Source organism: Phyllobates terribilis, unplaced genomic scaffold (assembly GCF_046119375.1).
Source record: "Phyllobates terribilis strain yellow unplaced genomic scaffold, ASM4611937v1 Scaffold_7__3_contigs__length_470593459, whole genome shotgun sequence".
Taxonomy (NCBI): domain Eukaryota; kingdom Metazoa; phylum Chordata; class Amphibia; order Anura; family Dendrobatidae; genus Phyllobates; species Phyllobates terribilis.
The window spans coordinates 367,313,327-367,334,213 of record NW_027362767.1 but is presented as its reverse complement, the minus strand read 5'-3'; the positions used below and the strand labels follow the sequence as shown (position 1 = coordinate 367,334,213).

General features: G+C 39.5%; 1 protein-coding gene across 1 annotated transcript in view; it reads right to left on the bottom strand.

Annotated features, from left to right (window-relative positions):
- Positions 1-20,558, bottom strand: part of LOC141154848 (sodium- and chloride-dependent neutral and basic amino acid transporter B(0+)-like) — a 42,727-nt gene extending 22,169 nt beyond the window's left edge. The window contains exons 1-7 of the mRNA XM_073641345.1: positions 20,370-20,558; positions 13,926-14,070; positions 9,582-9,713; positions 5,772-5,933; positions 3,593-3,728; positions 2,129-2,261; positions 1,824-1,964 (exon numbers count right to left, since the gene is read on the bottom strand). Of these exons, the coding sequence (XP_073497446.1) occupies positions 1,824-1,964; positions 2,129-2,261; positions 3,593-3,728; positions 5,772-5,933; positions 9,582-9,713; positions 13,926-14,070; positions 20,370-20,426 (906 nt within the window). The 5' untranslated portion in view covers positions 20,427-20,558. The remainder of the gene's footprint in view (positions 1-1,823; positions 1,965-2,128; positions 2,262-3,592; positions 3,729-5,771; positions 5,934-9,581; positions 9,714-13,925; positions 14,071-20,369) is intronic.
- Between the last annotated feature and the right edge of the window lie 329 nt (positions 20,559-20,887).

Genomic DNA, 20,887 nt, shown 5'->3' with positions numbered 1-20,887 from the left:
ATTATAGCCCCGGGAACGTGTGTGCCAACACAACTGGAACGGGGCCGGCCCGGGAGGTGAGTGTAAGCTTTTTATTTTATCGGCACCAAATATTTAGATCAAGAAGGGGTTGTCCTAGTAGTGGATAACCACTTTAATTATGTAATTATGTAATATTACAACAGCATTGCTATTTTTTCAGTAACATAAACTACTCTTTCTTAAAATAGAGCCTGGGTTTAAGTTGTTGGAGTTACATACATTGTTGCATTCATTGTACAACACAGTCCATTCTCGGGTGTGGTTTTGCATGACATGATATGCCAGATCTTAGCATAATTTTGATGTAAGCTAGACCTCAGTAGCATATAAAGACTTATTGGATTAGTCTCTCATTCTGTAATACTTGCAATTATTTTGTATTATTTTTCAGGAGGAAGGAATTTGGAGTCATGTAAGATTGAATTTTGTATCACACCCAGGCTATTTTTTATATTACATGGATGGCAGCCAAATTAATAATTGGCACAATCCGCGTACTATGATACAAAAGCATGTGACAGGTCTTAGTATGACCTCAATATTCAGGTGTCTATAATAACAGAAGTAAAAAAAAATTGTATAAGTGCTGCTTAAAAAAATGTGACCGACAGGTACATGTCGCAGGCCTGAAAAAGTTTCCTTCAACTAATTTGTATTTCTAGTACTGATGACTTAACTGTACTTGAAGATTTTTTATGTTTCATGAAAATTACTTCATTGGTTTAAAAAACTGTCAGGAAAGTTGAATGAATTGATAAGACAAGAGGCACAATATTTAAGAGATGTTGCAGCAAGACATTTGTTCATGAAGTGTAAGGGGTGATGCCTCCTAATGATAAGTAAAAGAGATCAAATTAAGGGTTTTTAGTTACAAATGGCAAGAATGTGGGAATGTTTAATTATCTGGAAACCGTCTGGTGGAGGTGTGAATTGAATCCATGTAGTGAGTCATAAATACAGGTGTTAGATTGAGTCCTGTTGTCAAGGAATTGAACATTCTTATCAATTTGAATTCCCTAATTTTTCTCTCTCTGTTGTCCTTGAAATGACCTTTTAGTATTAAAACTTTTAGATCTGTCATACAGTGTCCCGGGCCAGAGAAATGCTTTCCCACAGGCGTGTCTAGATCATTCTTAATTCCCCATTCAATCTCCTTACACCTCATGAACAGATGTCTTGCTGTAACATCTCTTAAATGTGCCTTTTGTCTTATCAATTCATTTGTAAGCCTGCCTGAAGAAGGAGCCTCTGTGCTTTGAAAGCTTGGATATATATATTTTTTTTCTGGTTAGCCAATAAAGGTATCACTCCGAGAATACTTTTGTCATTTTTGGGCATAAAAGCATTTACATCTGTTCTGAATAAGATAATTTTATTGTTACACAATTTGGGGATCTAACGTGTCACATTTTGGACATCTCATGTAACCTTCGTGAAATATTGGATGTACTGGTGGTATGTTGATTTTAGCATATATAGGATGGCAGGTATACAGTGAGTTATGACCAATAAATTACCAATCCATCTGCAATCTGTTGTTTGATGAAGGTCATGTGAGATGACCACAATGTCACATGTTATATCCTTGGATTGGGTAACAACAAACTCATCTAATTTGCAAATGATAATTGAATGCTAATTTGTTATTTCTTGTAATCTGAGATATACAACACTAGGATATGGCATCTATAGAAGTTTTTGACTAGCCGTGGCTCAATAGCACAAGGTTGTAGGGATCCTAAAATGAGTAAATCTTAGCTTGTTGATAATGAAGGAATCAAACAATTAAGTTTTACACTTGCCTCCGCATCCATTAACTTTGTGATGTTGGATTCTGTTCCTATGTAGTAATTAATTCCATTATATGCTCCTTCTAGAGTCGCTCCTCGAACTAACAAGATGATGAGGACTAGATAAGGGAAAGTCGCCGTAAAGTACACCACCTGGAATTATATACAATAAGATCCAATCAAAGATGACGGAAACACAAAAATACTATTTAGACGGAAAACAATATGGATCAAGTGGATTCTTTCTGAAGAACATCAAAATTTGGTATGAAAAGTATAGACCAAAATGAAGGGCACGGCATAGTTTCTGCTGTTACCTTCCCAGATGACTTGATTCCTTTAAATAAAGATGCTCCAACAATTATCCAAGCTAAAAGCAGACACAGAGCCAAGTACCAAACCACTTCCCCGGTCTCATTCATAGTACTGGACTGACGGAGGGTTACTTTCCTACAAACAAAAATAGTGTAACAGAAGATAGGTTTTGAATATATACACCAGCCCATAGCCGTCCCTAGTTCATTAGGTATATGTGACACTGGAGAACTACAATGGATTTACTTTTTTTAATTGTATTTATTGTTTTACAGATTTTTTTATGCAGACACTGAACAAGCAGGACATAAAGTACCAACAACCGGTACGTTTTTCTTCTAAAAATAGAAGAATCTCTTTAAGTGGATGGAAACTATATATTTCATTTTCTTTTCACCTGGGGACCTTGTGCAGGTTATTGTTATTTTACAGTTCACAGTGATTGTTGCTAATTAGTGATGAGCGAGCGTGCTCGTTTAACCCTTTAACCGAGCATGCTTGGGTGCTTGCCGAGTATCTTCGGCGTGCTCGTATATTATGTTCCAGTCCCTGCTTCTGCATGATTTACGACTGTTAGACAACCTCAACACATATGAGAATTCCCTAACGAACAGGTAATCCCTTCATATGTTGAGGCTGTCTAACAGCTGTAAATCATGCAGATGCAAGGACTGGAACATAATATACGAGCACGCCAAAGATACTCAGCAAGCACCCGAGCGTGTTTGGTTAAAGGGTTAAATGAGCATCTCGCTCATCACTATTGCTAATGTGTTCATTTTACTATTTCTATCAATATATATCGCAAGTTGATTATTAATATTATTATTTTTTTTTAAATATGTTCATAGCAAAATATTGGATGTCTATGTTTTTTTTTTCAATGAGCTCTCCAGAAATTAGAAAATAATCAGGTTAGCAATCCGAGATACCTGAAGAATGGATTTCCATCCTGAAATTGAAGAGTGAATTCTGCCAGATCACTTTACTTTATATGTTTTATTTGAAAAATGTGTTGAACTCAGAATGTGAAATCATTTTTTTAAGTATTATAAAAATATAGGGGGCAAGTATATTATAAAGCTCATGGGAAAAAAAATCATGGACATCTAATATTTTGCTATGGACATATTTAAAAAAACCCAAAAACGAATAATAATAAGCTAGCGATATATATTGGTATAAATAGTAAAGTGAACACATTAGCAACAATCACTGCAATCACTGTGAGCTGTAAAATTACAATAACCTCGGTAATGCCTATGGTTAAGTTAAATTTTGTTACTACTAAATCAAAGGACTTCATAGGCCGATAATTCTCACCGTTTTAGCTACACTGAACCTGGATTGGCCAAATTTCTGGTAAAGAGCAATGGTTATGGGGCATACAACTAACATAAATGAGTGTAACATAGAAAGGTAACCATGATGGGCCATTATCAAACATAAAATAAAGTTTCACTTACTCCCAGTACTGTTTGCTTGGCAGTTCCACCTCATCCAGCACAGTGGTGTTTGCTATACAAGTGTAATTATTATCTTTCACCCAAGTCAGGTTTCCTGTCGTTATGTTACCATCTTTTTCGATCACACTGCAATTGCCTAAAGTGAGACAAACACTTCAATTATTTTGAATGGTGATAATTTGTAGATATGCATGTTACAGTCAGATGTGCATGACACAAGGGGCATCCTCCCGGAAAATTACACCTGCGGCTGGTTCACACTATGTCTGGTTCCTGCTCAACTCTCCATTGGAGGTTTCCTTCTGAATACCCAAAATGCAGTAATGTTTCCCCTATAGACTCATTGACATCGCTGAGACAAACAGAGCACAAAATACAGTGCCTTGAAAAGGTATTCACACCCCAAGTCTTGCCACAAATTCTCAATGGGATCCATTCCATTGTAGCTCTGGCAATATATTTAGGGTTGTTGTCCTGCTGGAAGGTGAACCTACGCCCCAGTCTCAAGTCTTTTGCAGCCTCTAACATGTTTTCCTTCAGGATTGCCCTATATTTAACTCAATCCATCTTCCCATCAACTCTGACCAGCTTCCCTGTCCCTGCTGAAGAAAAGCATCTCCACAGCATGATGCTGCCACCACCATGTTTGACGGTGGGGGATGGTGTTTTTTTTGGGTGATATGCAGTTTTAGTTTTCTGCCACACATAGCATTTTGCATTTAGCCCAAAAGTTCTATTTTGATTTAATTTTGCCAGAGCAACTTCTACCACATGATCGCTATGTCCCTTACAATGCATGTGGAAAATGTGAAACGTTAGTACTATTAAGTCAGTGATTTTTTAGTACCAATTAATAGTGCAGTTTATTAATATTATTTTGTTTGTGTCCATCCCGCGGCAAATATATGGTCCTATTGTAAACCAGTTAGACCATTGGACTTGTGTTTTGTGTACTCACTAGTCCTCTGTGTTAGGGTCCAGTACTGTAGGTTCTGGAGTGGGATTGCCCTTATCATTGTGTCTATCTAGATTTAAATGGCATAGCAGAGGGACATTTGAGGATAATTCTGTATCCATTTCTGTGGCACTCACCACTTCCCCTAACCATTTTATCCTTTTTATATATTTTAGATGGTTAATTAATAATCCGTTGTGTGACCTTTCTGATGGACCTTTAGGACCAATTCTTGAGTCAGAGTCTGGACCTAGTAGAGGATCCTATGGTACTCGTACTCCGATGGTCCACTTTAAGACTTAATTTTTAAATAAAAAAAATCTATATTTTATTGTTTAAGGGTTATTCCCATCTTCATATGTGGATATTATCAGATAGTACTTGTAAAAACAAACACTTTTGTATTTTACGGCTTATTAAAATTTGCAGCCATTCTTGAGATATTAACACTTTTCTTTTGTTTACAGCTTGTTGCCTAGGAGACCGACCACCGCTGCTGCCTAACTTGTAACAGCAAGCTCCAGAGATCCTATCTAGCTTCAAAACTGTGCTTACAAGCTTCAAGGGGCTGATCACTTTCATATAATGGTTAGCATTAAGGGCATTGGCTGTGGATCTGATGACATGTCGTCAACGCCGCAGTCAATCAGTGAGATCAGCGCCTCTGCCAGTGTATACTCACTAATTGGCTGCCATGCTATTCACGTGATGTCAGCACAGCAGACAATGTCAGACACTGGGAGCAGTGACAAAGACTCACCGGTGGACGTGGGAAAGGTGAGTAGAACCCGGTTTGTTATTTTCCAATAAACTGCAGTTGAGATTGAAAATTATCTGAAAAGGAACACCTTTTTTTTTAATAGAAAAGAGCATGTAAGCGCTGCACACATTCTGCTGTTTATTAGAGTTGGTCGGTCTACAAGGCAACAAGCTGAAAAGAGAAGTGTTAATAACTAAAAAATGGCAGAAAATTTTGATAAGCAATAAATCGAAAAATTGCTTGTATTTAAAAACACTATCCAACATTTATGAAGATGGGAATAACCCTTTAAGTATCGCTTGCTACCATCTAACAAAAAAGGAAAGATCGGCGAATATGTGAAATTCCTCAATTGACTTCCATGTTCATTAGTAATTAGTTTGAAAAATGTTATCATGCAACAATGTATTATACATAATATCCTTACAACAAAAAAGAACAGTATTAACAGTCTAACCGCTTACCTCGTATCGTCTTACTGCACCTTTCGTCAGACCAGCTGAAGCAATCTGCCCAGGGCAGGACACTTTGAAAGGACGCAAACATGTAATACAAGGAATATGCTATAATCACGTTATAGTATATCGATACTAATGTGGTAATGCACACCATCATAATGCCGACACCTGGAAAAAAATTAAAAAAAATGTAATTGTTCCTGTCTAATCTAATGCACACAAGCAAATTATATTGCTGACATTTTTCGGTGCTAGTACAAGATCACTTTTGACCATAATTCGTTATATTTACACTTGTGACTGCTCTAGGTACTCTGGTATAATTAAAGAACTATTCACAACATTAAAATTCATCACTTATTCAAAGGATAAGTAATATCGAACAGATCGGTGGGGTCTGGCCACCGGGACCACCATTGATCCTGAGAACAAGGTTCTGAAATGCCCCATTGGAATGGAGTGGTGGCTGGGCATGGACACCTCTTTTCCCGCAGTCCCATAGAGAATGAATACAGCTGTTTAGAAGCTTGAGAGCCTTCTCTCAGGATTAGTTGAACTCCCTGTGGACAAACACAAAATGATTCTGGAAATGGGGCTCTGAAATGCCCCTTTAGAATGGAGCAGTGGCTTTTCATAGCCACCTCTTTTCCAGAAGTTCCATAGAGAATGAGTGCAGCTGTTTAGGAACCCTAAGAGCCTTGCTCTCCAGATATCTTGGGACTACCAGTGGACAGACCACCAATGATCCTGGGAATGGGGCTCTGATATGCCATTTTGGAGTGGAGTTGTAATGCAGTTGACTGGATGCAACGCACAGAGGACACGAGGTGGGAACAGTCAGTGAACAATATGTAACAATACAATTGTAATAACAATAAAAGTTCTTCACTATATAGTAATAATGTTCTCTCTACAAGGAAGAAGGTACTTCCGTTCATGGAAGTTACCACGTAAGTTCATCCTACAATTCTGGCTCACCGAGTTTTCCTGACAGACCTCAAGTCTTTCTGACGAAGTCTATTAAAATGCATTAAGCCTCTCATACACCAACTGGCCTCCTCCCCACCTGATGTCCTGACCCAGGGCAGCCCCAGTACCATATGTCATAACTGGAAGTGATGGCCCTACTCACTCGTGCTCTCCTTCTGCAACTGCAGGACTGCTCCTCTGGTTACGGCCTTCTTGTGGGTCTTCTGTGCTTGACTGTCGGTGGATGTCTCCTGGGCCTGGGGCGGGAAGGACTGGGTCTCGACTTCTGATGAATGTTGACTGGTCTCTGGAACTTGACTGGTGTAGGGCGTAGGTTCTGATCTTAACTGGTGCAGTCTGAACTCTGGGTCTCACCGGGTGTCGAATGGACCTTGCCAGGCGATGACCGTCACCTTAGTGGCATTGACTTTCTGTTGAGGCCTGTCACACTGGCCTCAGTGCTATCCCTGTCTGCTCCACTCTCCTTCCTGGCGCCAAATCCCCTGCGGTTTGGCATACTGGGCTTTTATATCCAGGAACTCTGTCACGCGATTCACCTGACCAGGTCCGGCTCAAAAAACGTGCCCCCCCCTGCAATTATCCTGCTAGCAGAAGGCAGCCTTTCCTCACTGATGTCACATCGCGCAAGGGCTCTTCACGGGTATCACTGCTTCCTCTTACAGAGTGGTGGCAACCCATGGGCACCTCTTTTCAGAAGTCCCATAGAGAATGGTTTAAAGAACTTAAGAGCCTTGCTCTTAAGGCTTGTTGTGGGTATCAGTGGACAGACCTGCAATGATCCTAAGAACGGGGCTTTGAAATGTCCCTTTGGATTGGAGCTGTGGATGTGATGTGTGTCTCTATTCATTTATGGGACAGCTCGAAATAGCCAGCTTTTTTCCGACATGGGCATTTCAGAGCCTGATTCTTAGAATTGGTGGGCGTTCCAGCAGTGCAAGCCCTCACCGATCCGCAATTTATTACTGCAAGTTGTCAACGTTATATAAGTTATAACTTTGAATAGGTGATACCTTTTAATGTTGCAAAAATAACCCTTTAACTGTTTTATTCTCCAAATAATTATGCCTCATTACAAAAAAAGTAATTTCAACCCAACATTGTATAAGTAGCAATTCCAATGATCTGTAGAGGTGGAGCCTCACTTGAAAGTCTTTTTTTTTTGGTGCTTCCCTCAACCTGATCTTGGAGCCCGATGATCGAATGAAATCTTTCCTTATTTGTCATCATAATATTAAACCTCAGGGTTAATCTGCAGATATTTCCCAAGTTGTGAAACGGCATTGTGCACTCAGTGTGGATTATTGTGCTTATAGAAATTAAGCCCATGGGCAGTGCCACCATGTTTATGCCAACTTCCTCATGCTTCTATTCAAAATAAAAACCAGGGAAGCGAGAAATAACTCACACAGCAAATACATAAAGAGAAATGTCAATATCCTCCATTGTTCTCATCAAGACACTAATAGGACAATTTTCATAAAAAATTCCATTGATGTAATAACAAGGACTGAAGTTGTTGTGTTTGTCGTGTGCTGAGACTATTAGGTGAGGAGTAAAGAGAAGATCGATTATACATACTGTAATGCAGCAGTTATCAAAACCCAGCATGTCACTTCTTTCAGCATTTTTTCAGCGTTTTCACCAACTGGAAGTAATGGGTAGTGAAAACATGCTGAAAAAACGCCTAGTGTGAACATAGCTACCAGGTTTTGCTGCATTTTTAGTGAAAATACGCAAGTACAACAGTATGTGAAACACATTCATTTTTGTGATTTTACCATCTTGTCTTGGTCACTGAGATAGTTGTTTGTTTTAGGAGAGTTTAATTAAATTAGTAATGTGTATATTGTAAATATTGGCTGAGCTAGGTGTGAGATTTAACAATACCTGTAACCCAGGGAGATGTGAAATTGAACAATGCTTGTGGAACTGCATGGCAGACCATAGTGTGAAAGTAAATAGTGCCCTACAAACTGGATGCACTGCCAGTGTCTTAGGTAAACTATTCCTGAACAATTCACCTCCCCCCAGAACCAGAATGAGATTTTTTTCTTTTACTAAACTTTAAGTACATTTATAAAAGAGACAAAAGGACAGTGAGAAAAACGCTGAAAAAAACACTGAAAAAACGCACCTAAAAACAAGCAAAAAAGCAAGAAAAAAAATAAAAACTGTAATTCCGCTATATAAACAATATATTAAAGGGGTTTTCCAACTTCAATAGAGTGGACCCAAAAAGCCTTACAAAACCTAAAAAGTACTCACCCTCCACAAATCCATCTGGCTCCGACCTGCTGAGCTCTGTGATTGTCTACAGCAGTGATGCACGCTATCGACGTGGCGTTACCGCTGAAGCAAAAACACCGAGACCTGAGCAGTGTCAAGAGCCGGTGCTAGACCTTGGGAGAGTAAGTACCCACTCTGCTTGGAATTTTTGGTTCCACTTTTCTGAAAGTGGAAAACTCCTTTTTAATTCTATTTACAACAAGATTTGTTGTAATTACAATAATATTACAACAATATTGATTTATATAATTTATTCAATGTTTTTGTAGATTGTCTACATTAAAAAAAATTGTGAAAGAATTATAATTTTTGTTTCTCCACCTCGGAGACCTATTGCAATACTATTATTATTTTTTCATTGACATACATATTGTTTTCCTTTGTATTATCAATAACATGTTTTTTCTTGTTTTTTTTTTACTTGGCATAGCGCCATACGTCTAGCAGTGGCTATATCTGGTACTGCAGCTCTTTACAGATGCCAATGAATCATGTTCTAAAACTGACAATTATTCTGTAATAATGCAAATATTTACATACCTTGGAAGATTGGTACAATCCCCCAAACTGAGATTGGACCCAAGCTGGAAAACTGTCCCAAGGAACATTCCAAGAAGAAGAGAGGGAGGCCAGTGAATGCCAGCATGATTGTGTAGGGTATGAGAAATGCCCCTGTAGAATATAATATATTGTAAGATTAATATATTACAATAAAAATAATAAATACACATATATTGGCTTATTGTATTGCTAAGATTTCTATAAGTTTGGCAACTAAAAAGGACCATAAAGCCTCCATATGATCAACCTACTCCCAATGAAGCAAACTAAACTTTTTGCTCTGTAATATTACCTATGCTGAAATAGAAAATGTGCAAATCTTTTTAATCTCACCAAATAAAAACTGTAATTTTAACCCCATACCCCACTCCACCAATCCAAATCCCTTCCCATGAAAAAAATTGGAAGAAAGGAAGTATCATACTTTTACTTTGCTTATGTCATGTTAAACTAGTATAAAACGATTTTTAAATGATGACCCGTATGACCTACATGTTTTTCATAGATCGTTAAGGTTGTATAAAGCCGGCTCAGGAGCCGAGCCTGCATTATACCATGCAGATCCTGGATGTGTTACACAGCCGGCATCTGTTTGTAACGGCAGCAACCGGATCTTGCTCTGTTATCTGCAGTTCCCATGAATCTCCCACTATGCATTTGGGAGAAGTTGAGGTGTTAATTTATCATGGCAGCTGGGGAACTGCTAAAGAACCCGTAACTATCATCTTAGTCTTTATGTGAAGCTCAGTCACTGGCTGAGCTTCACAGGGGAACTACAATTTCCCTATATACGGCAATACTTTGATATTGCAGTATATAGGCGATAAGGACTCCACTGCAAGTTCAAGCCCTATAGGGTAACTAAAAAAAAATAATAATAATTTTTCCAAAGATATAAAAAATAAATATATCTCTAAAAAAGTTTAAATCACCTTTTCCCCCCCTTGAAAAATAAAGAGATTATTTAATAAATAAATAAATGCTTGGTATCTTTGCGTCCGAAAAACTCAGATCTATCAAAATGTAACTTTATCTAAAGTTAAATGGCAAAAAAAAGATCAAAATGCCAGAATTGCCTTTTTTTGTTGTTGCCGCACCTCAAAAAAGCATCATATGTTCTTCAAAATGCTATCACTAAAACTTCACTTCAATGCATAAAAAAGAAGACCTCATCCAGATCCATGAATGGAAAAAAAAAGTTAGAGTTCTCTGAAAAATGGTGGCACAAACAATTTTCTTTTTTAGATTTCCTGAATTCTTATTACCACTAAAATATATTAATAAAAAAGTACAATATTTGTATCATTATAATCCTAAAGACCTGGAGAATCATATTTCCAGGTGTTTTTTACCGCATAACGAACGCTGTTAAAAAAACAAACAACAAACAATGGCGGAACTTAATTTCTTCACGATTTATCCCCACTTGAAGTATTTTTTTTCCCTCTTTTTCAGTACATTATATAGTAAAAAGAATGGTGCCATTCCAAATTTCAACTTGCCTCTCAACCTACAAACCCTAATATAACTATAAGGTAAAAAAAAAAAAAGTGTCATAGTTCTTGGAAAAAGAGGAGGAAAAAACAAAAGTGCAAAAATAAAAAATGTCTGAGTCCTGAAAGGGTTAATAGAGACAGGAACATGGGGGAAAAAAAGTCATGGATTCCCCTTTTTTCTCAAGATTGGCTGAGATTGGTGGAGCTTCCAGAGGTCAGACCCCCATTGATCATGAAGTATAGCATACCCTTGTCATTTATGGGATGAGATGACCCCTTTAAGCGTAAAAAATATTATAGATTCTTCAAAGTGGTAAGTAAGTAAATATAATACAGAGGCCAATAATGTTATCACAATGCACACAGGGTGAGCTTGCTATAAATTTTCCTGGATGGCAACCATTGTAACTATTTGTGAAATCTTTTGTCTGCCGTAAGAATGCATGGTATAACTCTGTAGGTGCATTGTCGGCTCTGAGGTATGAGCAGGATATTAAAAGTGGATTAATGACCTTATTGAATCTTTACGGACTGTTGCGCTAATTATTCCCAGACTAATAAATCTACACTACCTGTGCCGTTGCCCATTATCAGGGCATTGCAGTATATCTACTGCCTGACGCTTATTGTGAAAGTTTAAAGTAAACATGTAAAGAACGTCATTTATTAACCGGGCACCGAACAAACAGAGAAGACATCACTTATCGACCAGTGCTTCAGTACATCTGTCAGGATTAAATACATCATCAATCAAAGCATGAAACATATGCTACATACTACCTCCTTCAATATTGATTATTCTGTATATATTCTGGTGAATATACCAAGATGGGACATTATCAAGACCACCAACATGATCTTCAGCCTTTATCCCTTGTTATCCTTACCAAATAATAATAATTATTGTTATTTCTATAGCGCCAACATATTCCGCAGCTCTTTACATTTTAGAGGGGACTTGTACGGACAATAAAGACATTACAGAATAACAATAATCACATAAATCAGATACCAGGAGGAGAGGGGGCCCTGATCGCAAGCTTACAATCTATGTGGAAAGAGGGGAGACAAGAAAGGTTGATGGTAACAATTGCTTCTACTGTACGGTCAACCATCAATGTAATAAAAAGGGTATTCACATAATGCTAAATGAACCAGTCACCAACCAGTATGTGAACAAGTACAGACACAGAAGTCTATTAAGTACATGGGGGTGTGTGATACAAGGGTCCTGATTTGGAAGGAAATTTTGTATGTGGAGGGGGAAAACAGGGGCAGTTAGATAAGTGAGAAGAGGCAATAGGGCAATCTAAAAAATGTGTTTTTAGGCCACACTTAAAACTGTGCGTATTGGGGATTAATCTAAGAGTCCTGGGTAGTGCATTCCAAAGAATTGGCGCAGCACGTGAGAAGTTTTGGAGATGGGAGTGGGAGGTCTGGATTATTGAAGATGTTAATCTTAGGTCATTAGCAGAAGGGAGGGCACGGGTAGGGTGGTAGACTGAGACAAGGGAGGAGATGTAGGGCTGTGCTGAAGCATGGAGTGCTTTGTGGGTGAGGGTGATAAGTTCATGTTGAACTCTATAGCAGATGGGCAACCAGTGCAATGACTGGCACAGGGTGGAGGCGTCTGTGTAGCGTTTGGCAAGTAATATGATCCTGGCTGCTGCATTTAGGATAGATTGCAGAGGGGAGGGTTTGGTAAGAGGGAGACCAATTAGTAGAGAGTTGCAGTAGTCCAGACGAGAATGAATCAGAGCGACAGTAAGAGCTACAATGTCACATAATCACTGGCAGAGCCAGTGCTGAGACCGCTGGAATGGCAATGGCACTGAAGGGGAGTATAAGTATTATTATCTTACAGGGGAAAAAAGGAATTGAGAAGGGATTGTGCGAGTAGTTAAGATAGATGTCAAGACATTGACCAGCTCTCGAAATGGTGAAATCAAGTCTGAACTAAGTACAATGGTTCCTCAAGTAACAATGAAATAATCGACTTACATATGCAGAATATATTAAAAAAATCAAGAAAATGTGAGATGTAAATGGTTAAGCTAATGGTGGCTCTATTATTATAGGTTCTGGTTAGGTATATGTTTTTCTTAGCAAGTTACACTTTAACAATTTAATTTTCCTTGTACTCAAAATGGTGGGAAAATTGTAAATGAGTATGACGCATAAGACTGATTCTGTGCCATGTTTCAGATTTGCTTGTCTAGGATATATCTTTAGGACTGGGATTGACTTAACATTTTTTGGATTGACTTATCTGTAAAACAGTTGGGATTGACATACTACAACATATCTGTGATTAAATTATCTTTGACATATCTAGGATTAACTTGTCTAAGACATCTGAGATTGACTTATCTAGGTTGAGAACACCCTTAGTACAAACACTTGATATTTTTGTGAGTGATAAAAAGTTAAGGGTTAAGGCCCCTCATGAACATTAGACTAGTGTCAACCAAATCCAACAATATCGATGGGTTCGGCTGACAGACTATTGTGTATGGGGGTGTCGGCCAACTGATGTCCGGGAGAGATGTCGATGGTGCATGTCTGATTTCAGACAGCTCATCACATTGTTCTCTAGGAGAAAGACATCGGCCAACATGTCAGTCGATGGCTTTCTCATGAAGAACACAGGAGTGCTCAGCCATACGAGTGCTTTGGCAGAGTTGGCTAAAATGGCCATCGGCCACTGATTGTGCGAAGCTTTGTTCGGCCAACAGCCATCTAATGTGTATGGCCTGCTTTACCTTTGCCTTAATTAAAGATATTGCTTCAGTTTTTCTACGACAGTTGTTTGGTTCATTATCTTTACCTCCTCCATTCTTGTAGGCAAGATAGGGAAATCTCCAGACGTTCCCCAAACCTACAGCATAGCCAATCATAGACAACAAGTAGTCTGATTTCCGTGTCCAATTTCCACGCTCAGGGTTTTCATCATTGGAGTTTGCATGAGAGTCCTGAGGAAATAACATCAAAATGAAACACGTAATAGAGTATCATGAACACAACTTATTCTTTCATGACTGGTAGATGATAGCTGTAGGTAGTGATATCAGCCCGTATATGAATAATTGACGTTGCCATACACAACAATTAGCCTCCTTGAATCTAATGGCTGATGGGCAGGTGGGCTACTCTCTTCCACCTAGGATAAACTGCACACAACTGCAACTCCAGATGGAGCTTCGTGGCTTCTTTGTTGCCCTTTCTAAAACCTATGGTGGTGCACCAAATAGTTAGCCCACCCCTGCTATTTAACCATGGCGTTCTCTCACTACAACCTACTCTTATGCATGTCTACACCATCTGTGAATCTAACCTCTACTGATGGAAAGATCTCATAACTTTATGCTTTCTGAGATGCTACAGGGAGCTTGTGCTGACCCCATAGATCTTCATAACCTGGCTGTAGTACTCATCTGAATTTAGTGCAATTTTTATTGAAAAGTCTTCATCACACCCATCTCTTGGTTGGTGAGCTGCTCGTGCTTACGCTTTACTGACTTTCTGTGTGTATACCATATGCAATCCCCTACCTGTACCTACTATCCACTGCTACTTAGCACTATTAATATAGCTCTCCTGTTGGGGATGTAGCATCAACACTATTGCATCATATATATAAAAAAAAATATCTCATGTTCAATACCCAATATACATAGGTATGGGCATCAATAGACTAATTAATTGATATGTGATGTTTATTTTATGGTGAATTACATCTGGTATACCTATGTACACATGTACTGATGGACTTTTCCAACTAGCTCACTCACCAATTTTCTTTCTTGTCTGTGTCTGTATTTCAGTATTAGCTTTGATTGTACTGTACAACTTTTTAAAATTTATTTAATAATATTTATGTTTTTATTAAAGATATTGTTGTACCTTGTTCCTGGCACATTTTTCTTTCTTTCGTTATATGTTTATCCATGTGCCTTATGGGGCCTTAACTAAGTAAACATACTTGGACTATCTGAGATTCATTTGATATATTTAAGGAAATAGGAAATATGATAAATATCAAAACCGTAACCGAGGAAAAGCCTGGTACAGAGTTATGAGAAAAGATGCTCCAAAGTTGTTATTTCATGGGAAATGCAAGGATTCCAGGTACTTTTTTATGGAAGCATTTAATATACGAGAAGTTAACTATTAACATACATCTTACACAATGAACAGAAAACAAAAAAATTCCTTGTAAATGGACCATGGAATTTGAAAGGCATTTAGGTCATTTGAATTGTTAGTAGGTAATATATCCACAATGTACATGCACTATATGGAGAAAAGTATTGGGACAAACCTTACCTTTTCATTCAATTTCATGGCCCCAATGTATAAAATCCAGCCCTACGTCCTGCACTCAGACTTTACTAAAATTTGTGAAAGAAAGGGTTGTTCTACAGAGCTCACTGATACCAGTCTGGTCCTATATAGGACGCCATCGGCGCAACAAGTTACATCATGGCCCTTCTTCTCTCCTAAACATTCCCCCATCACATTTGAGTGTTTTTTTTTAAAGAGTGGAAGGAACCGCAGCAACTCAGCCACGAAGTGGAGACCACATAAAACTACAAAGGGGGTCACCGAGTGCTGAGGAGCAGAGGGCACAAAAGCCATCAACGCTCTGCTGACTTCATAACTTATTATCTTATGGCATGAACATCAGCACAAAAACTGTGCACTGGGAGCTTCATGAGGCATGACTCTGCCCATTACACAAAGCAAGGTCCCTCAAGACATTATTGGTGGAGTTTCATGTGGAAGAACATGACCTACCACACAGAGTCCTGACTACAACCCCATCCAACATCTTTGAGATAAATTGGAAGGGAAAGTGTGATTCCAGTCTCTTCTCCAACATCAGTGTCTCGCCTCACAAATGCTCTTCTGGATGATTGGGCAAGCATTTCCAGACTCTTTCCAAAATGTTGTTGAAAGCCTTCCTAGAAGAGTGGAAGCTGTAATGGCTAAAAGGGGGAACTCCATGAGACCCAGGACTGGAGGATATTTATGCGTTATACATACCCCCCGCCACACTTGTATGGAGCGAGGCCACGCCCCATCTAGTGAGGTGGACGGCCAGTGGGCGCATCTGACTAGAAGGCGCGGCCTCACTCAATACAAGAGTATGGAGAGCGAGGCCACGCCTACTGGCCGCTGGTATGTGTAACACATACATACCCTCCGTAACGGGTCTTCATACCTGAGAATCCCTGCAGCACACAGTGCATGCGCTAGGGGGATTCATAAGTCTGCAGTCACACAGAGTGACTGCAGACTTATCACTTTTGACTGGACAACCCCTTTAATATTGAAGGGAACCTGTATCCAGGTTTTCATAATATAAAATATGGTCCCCACCTGTAACACATCGTTTACAGGAGTCCAGTAACCTATATACAAGTCATCCAACAGCCTTCTGCATACCCCAAAAAATACCTTTTATAAACTATCCATATGGTGTGATCTGATGGGCGCTATTGGTGTTGCTTGTTGCCTCCTATGTCCCTGCAATTGCCATGCTCCTGCCCTGTTACATGTGGCTAACGCATCCTACATCATCCACTTAGTGCCCCCGATCTCACTTCTGTGCAGGTGTACTTCTCTAAGCCCGGCTAAGGGCAGAGCAATGTACTGTAATGTGCATGCGTCGGCTTTACCTATGGGTTATCAGCACTCTTTATCCTCTCCCGGCGTATGCCCTTTACAGGACTTTGCTCTGCCCTCATCAGGGGAGAGAAAAGTTCGCCTGTGTCGAAGCAAGATTGGGGGTGCTGATTGAATGACATAGGGCACATCATCCACATGAAGCAGGACAGGAGGATGGCGATTGCAGGGATAGAGGAGGTGCCGAGCAAGACCAGTAACACCCATCGGACCGGATCGCGCTGTATGGGAAGACTATAAAATGAAATTTTTAGAAATGTAGAGGGGATTGGGGACATATATGTATATATATAGATAGATAGATAGATAGACTGCTGTAAAAGAGGAGCTGAAGGTGATGGCCTTAGTTTTATGTTTGGAAAACCTGGTGACAGGTTCGCTTTAATGTACAGGTGCATCTCACTAAATTAGAAAATCATCAAAAAGTTAATTTATTTCAGTTCTTCAATAAAAAAGTGTAACTCATATTATATAGAGTATTATATAGAGTCATTACAAACAGAGGGATCTATTTCATGTGTTTATTTCTGTTAATGTTGATGATTATGGCTTACAGCCAATGAAAACACAAAAGTCATTATCTCAGTAAATTAAAATAATTAACAAAACACACCTGCAAAGGCTTCCTAAGCATTTAAAAGGGTCCCTTAGTCTGTTTCAGTAGGCTCCACTATCATGTGGAAGACTGCTGACTTGACAGATGAAAGTGAAGAGACTCTGTTTGTAATGATTCTATATAATATATGAGCTTCACTTTTTGTTATTGAAGAACTGAAATAAATTAACTTTTTTCTGATATTCTAATTTTGTGAGATACACCTGTATATAGATGTAGAATGGGATGTCATAAAAGCGCCCGTGGAGGTGTCCCGATACTATCGAGATATTCTGCCGATAAATAGCATTTTTATTATGCTTGCCTTCTTTACTAGAGCTGCGGCTAAGTATGAAGTTACATTCCCTCTGCAGTCACCACCCACTAACCACTATAATCACGCCCCTGCACATTGACTGACAGCTTGCTCTGCACACACATGCTGCACACACTGCACAGCACACTGTCAATGTACCAGGAAGTGGTTTCAGCATTTAGCGAGCGGCAACTGTAACCCCTTCCTGCACAGCCACACTCACTGGAAGAAACTGTCTGCCGGAAGAATGTAACATCATTTTCTACCTGTGGTTGCTTCTCCAGAAAGCCTGGGAGACCTGATTTAATCACTATATCTGCAGGAGAGTATCATTTTTGGACGGAATAGGTTTCCTGTAAAATGAACTTATATGACCATCAAACCTTATGGCATACCTCCCAACTGCCCTGAATCAAGCAGGGAAGTCCCAGTTGGAGAGATGTCCCTCCCGCTATCCTAGGAGGTCATGGGTGTATCCAGTCTTCAACTGCATCTGTGTCCTCAGAACACCAATACAGGTGAATATAATGGTGGAGCAAGGAGTCTTGCTTCACTAATCTATCCAGGTAGAGTATGATGGTCCTTCTAAGACCTTACGATCACATGAGCTGAGAATAAAATAGGAATGAAAGGTCTTGGTGGGTTTTCAGGCACTACCTTGACTAGCAGCAGAGATTATTTTAGTAAAACACCAGCAGGGATGGGACAGGCGAGTTTTATGCTTGTGTGATGTTGTGTGGGAGGGACTGTAGGGGCCATGATATGGTTTGGTGGAACTGTGGAGGTATCATACTGTGTGTGGGGGGAATGTACTCTTAGGACATCATGCTGTGGGAGAATGTAGTATGGGGGCATCATAGTGCGTGGGGAGACTGTGGAGACATTGAACTATGTGTGAGGGGGGCTGTAGGGGTATTATACATTGAGTGGTGGCACTGTAGGATACTTCATTCAGTGTGCGGGGACTAAGGGGGCATCATTCTGCGTGGGGGAGCTGTGAGGTATCATATTATGTGTCGGCAAGATTTTTTGCGCATCATGCTTTGTATGGATGTCCTTGGGAACATCATACTGTGTGTGAGGACTGTGGGGGCATAATACTGTGTAATGGAATATACTGTGAGAGCATCATACCGTGTGTGTGTGACTCTGGGGGTATCATGCTGTGTGGGTGACCTGGGAGGGATATCATACTGTGTGTGTGTGAGGGAGGACTGTGGGAGCATCATACTGTGTGTGGGGACTGTGGAGGTATATTATTGTGTAATGGCATATACTGAGGTGGCATCATACTGTGTGGTAGGACTCTGGGGGTATCATACTGTGTGGGCGACCTGTGAGGGATATCATACTGTGTGTGTGTGAGAGAGGACTGTGGGAACATCATACTGTGTGTGGGAACTGTGGGAGTATAATATTGTGCAAAAGAACGTACTGACGGGGCATCATACTGTGTGTGGTAGTACTCTGGAGGTATTATACTGTGTGGGCGACCTGTGGGGGATATCTTACTGTGTGTGTGAGGGGGGGGGACTGTGGGCGCATCATACTGTGTGTGGGGACTGTGGGAGTATAATATTGTGCAAGATAATGTACTGAAGGGGCATCATACTGTGTGTGGAAGGACTCTGGGGGTATCATACTGTGTAGGTTAACTGTGAGGGACATCATACTGTGTGTAAGGGGGACTGTGGGGGCATCATTCTGTGTGTGGGGACTGTGGGAGTATAATATTGTGCAAGAGAACGTACTGACAGGGCATCATACTGTGTGTGGTAGTACTCTGGAGGTATTATACTGTGTGGGCGACCTGTGGGGGATATCTTACTGTGTGTGTGAGGGGGGGGGACGACTGTGGGAGCATCATACTGTGTGTGGGGACCGTGGGAGTATAATATTGTGCAAGAGAATGTACTGAAGGGGCGTCATACTGTATGTTGAAGGACTCTGGGGGTACTGTGTGTGGGGTTCACTGTGCACTGTGGGAGGTCCTGAAAGGGGTACTGTATTGTGGTGGAACACTAATGGGATTTAATAAGAGAAATATTTCCAGCACACTCAGCAGAGTCACTAATAGTATACTTATAATTATGCCTTTCTAAAAAAAAAGCCCTTTGATTGTATATACAATAATCAAAATTATTCTCTTTTTTCAAGATTCTGTTAGGTAGTCCTGTTAGTATATAGAGTACATCTCTACAATTCTCCAGGACCATATTAATAAAAGTTATTGAGCAACCCTAAGTTTGTGTTCACATTTGCATTGCAATTTGGTTCACAATGATCCTATTTCTAAAAGTATATTTGAATGCGAGAGCCAGTTTGATAATTTAACATTTGATATGTATTGTAAAAATGTAAGAATGTATTATGTATTCTTACTGGGAAAAACTTTTTAAAGATATTTTATATTTGAAGAAACACTCACTCTATGTATAATAATCAAGAAAGGCAAAGCTCACTTAAGACAAATCTTACATCGACTATAAAATGTATCTTGACCGATGTAAATGCAACTTAATCCTAATAACGACCTTATATATGCGGTAGATGTTTCCTTAATACGGCCATTATTTACCCAGTGTAGAATTCCTTTCTGTGAGTTATTCATTTACCGATTTCATCCAATTTGCAAACACTTTAGGATCTTAAGTAGTTTTGTGACCACTCACCTTATTTTCACTACAGCATGTTCTTTTCACTTTTTTTGCAATGTTTTTCATACCCATGATGATCCCAATTCAAGGCTTCCTTGTCCGGCACTGAGGACACCTGTGGAGGTTCAGGATGCTTCTTTTGTTTCTACCCTTCAGCTGTACCTGTGCAAAGTGTAGCTATGTAAAGCTTTTACGTCTTAAATAGCTGCCAATGTTTTTTTTTTTTTCTTCTCTAAGGTGTGTAACTGGTAACCGGCACCTCCCCTGGTTATCACTTATTGCAGCAAGTACTAAACGGATGCAAGACGGCATAAACTGAGAAATAATCTGTAGATAAAGTGAAGCACAGTAGATACAATATCACTGACTTGTTTATAAAGAAGACTTTACACAATCTGAAACTATACAAGTTACCTATTGATGGCGTAACAGAGTAAAAGAGAATCTGAGCTTTACTTTTCCATTATGTTCATTCTATTTATTTATTTATCTATTTATTTCTTTTAAAGAATAGATGTGAGTTTAAATAAAGA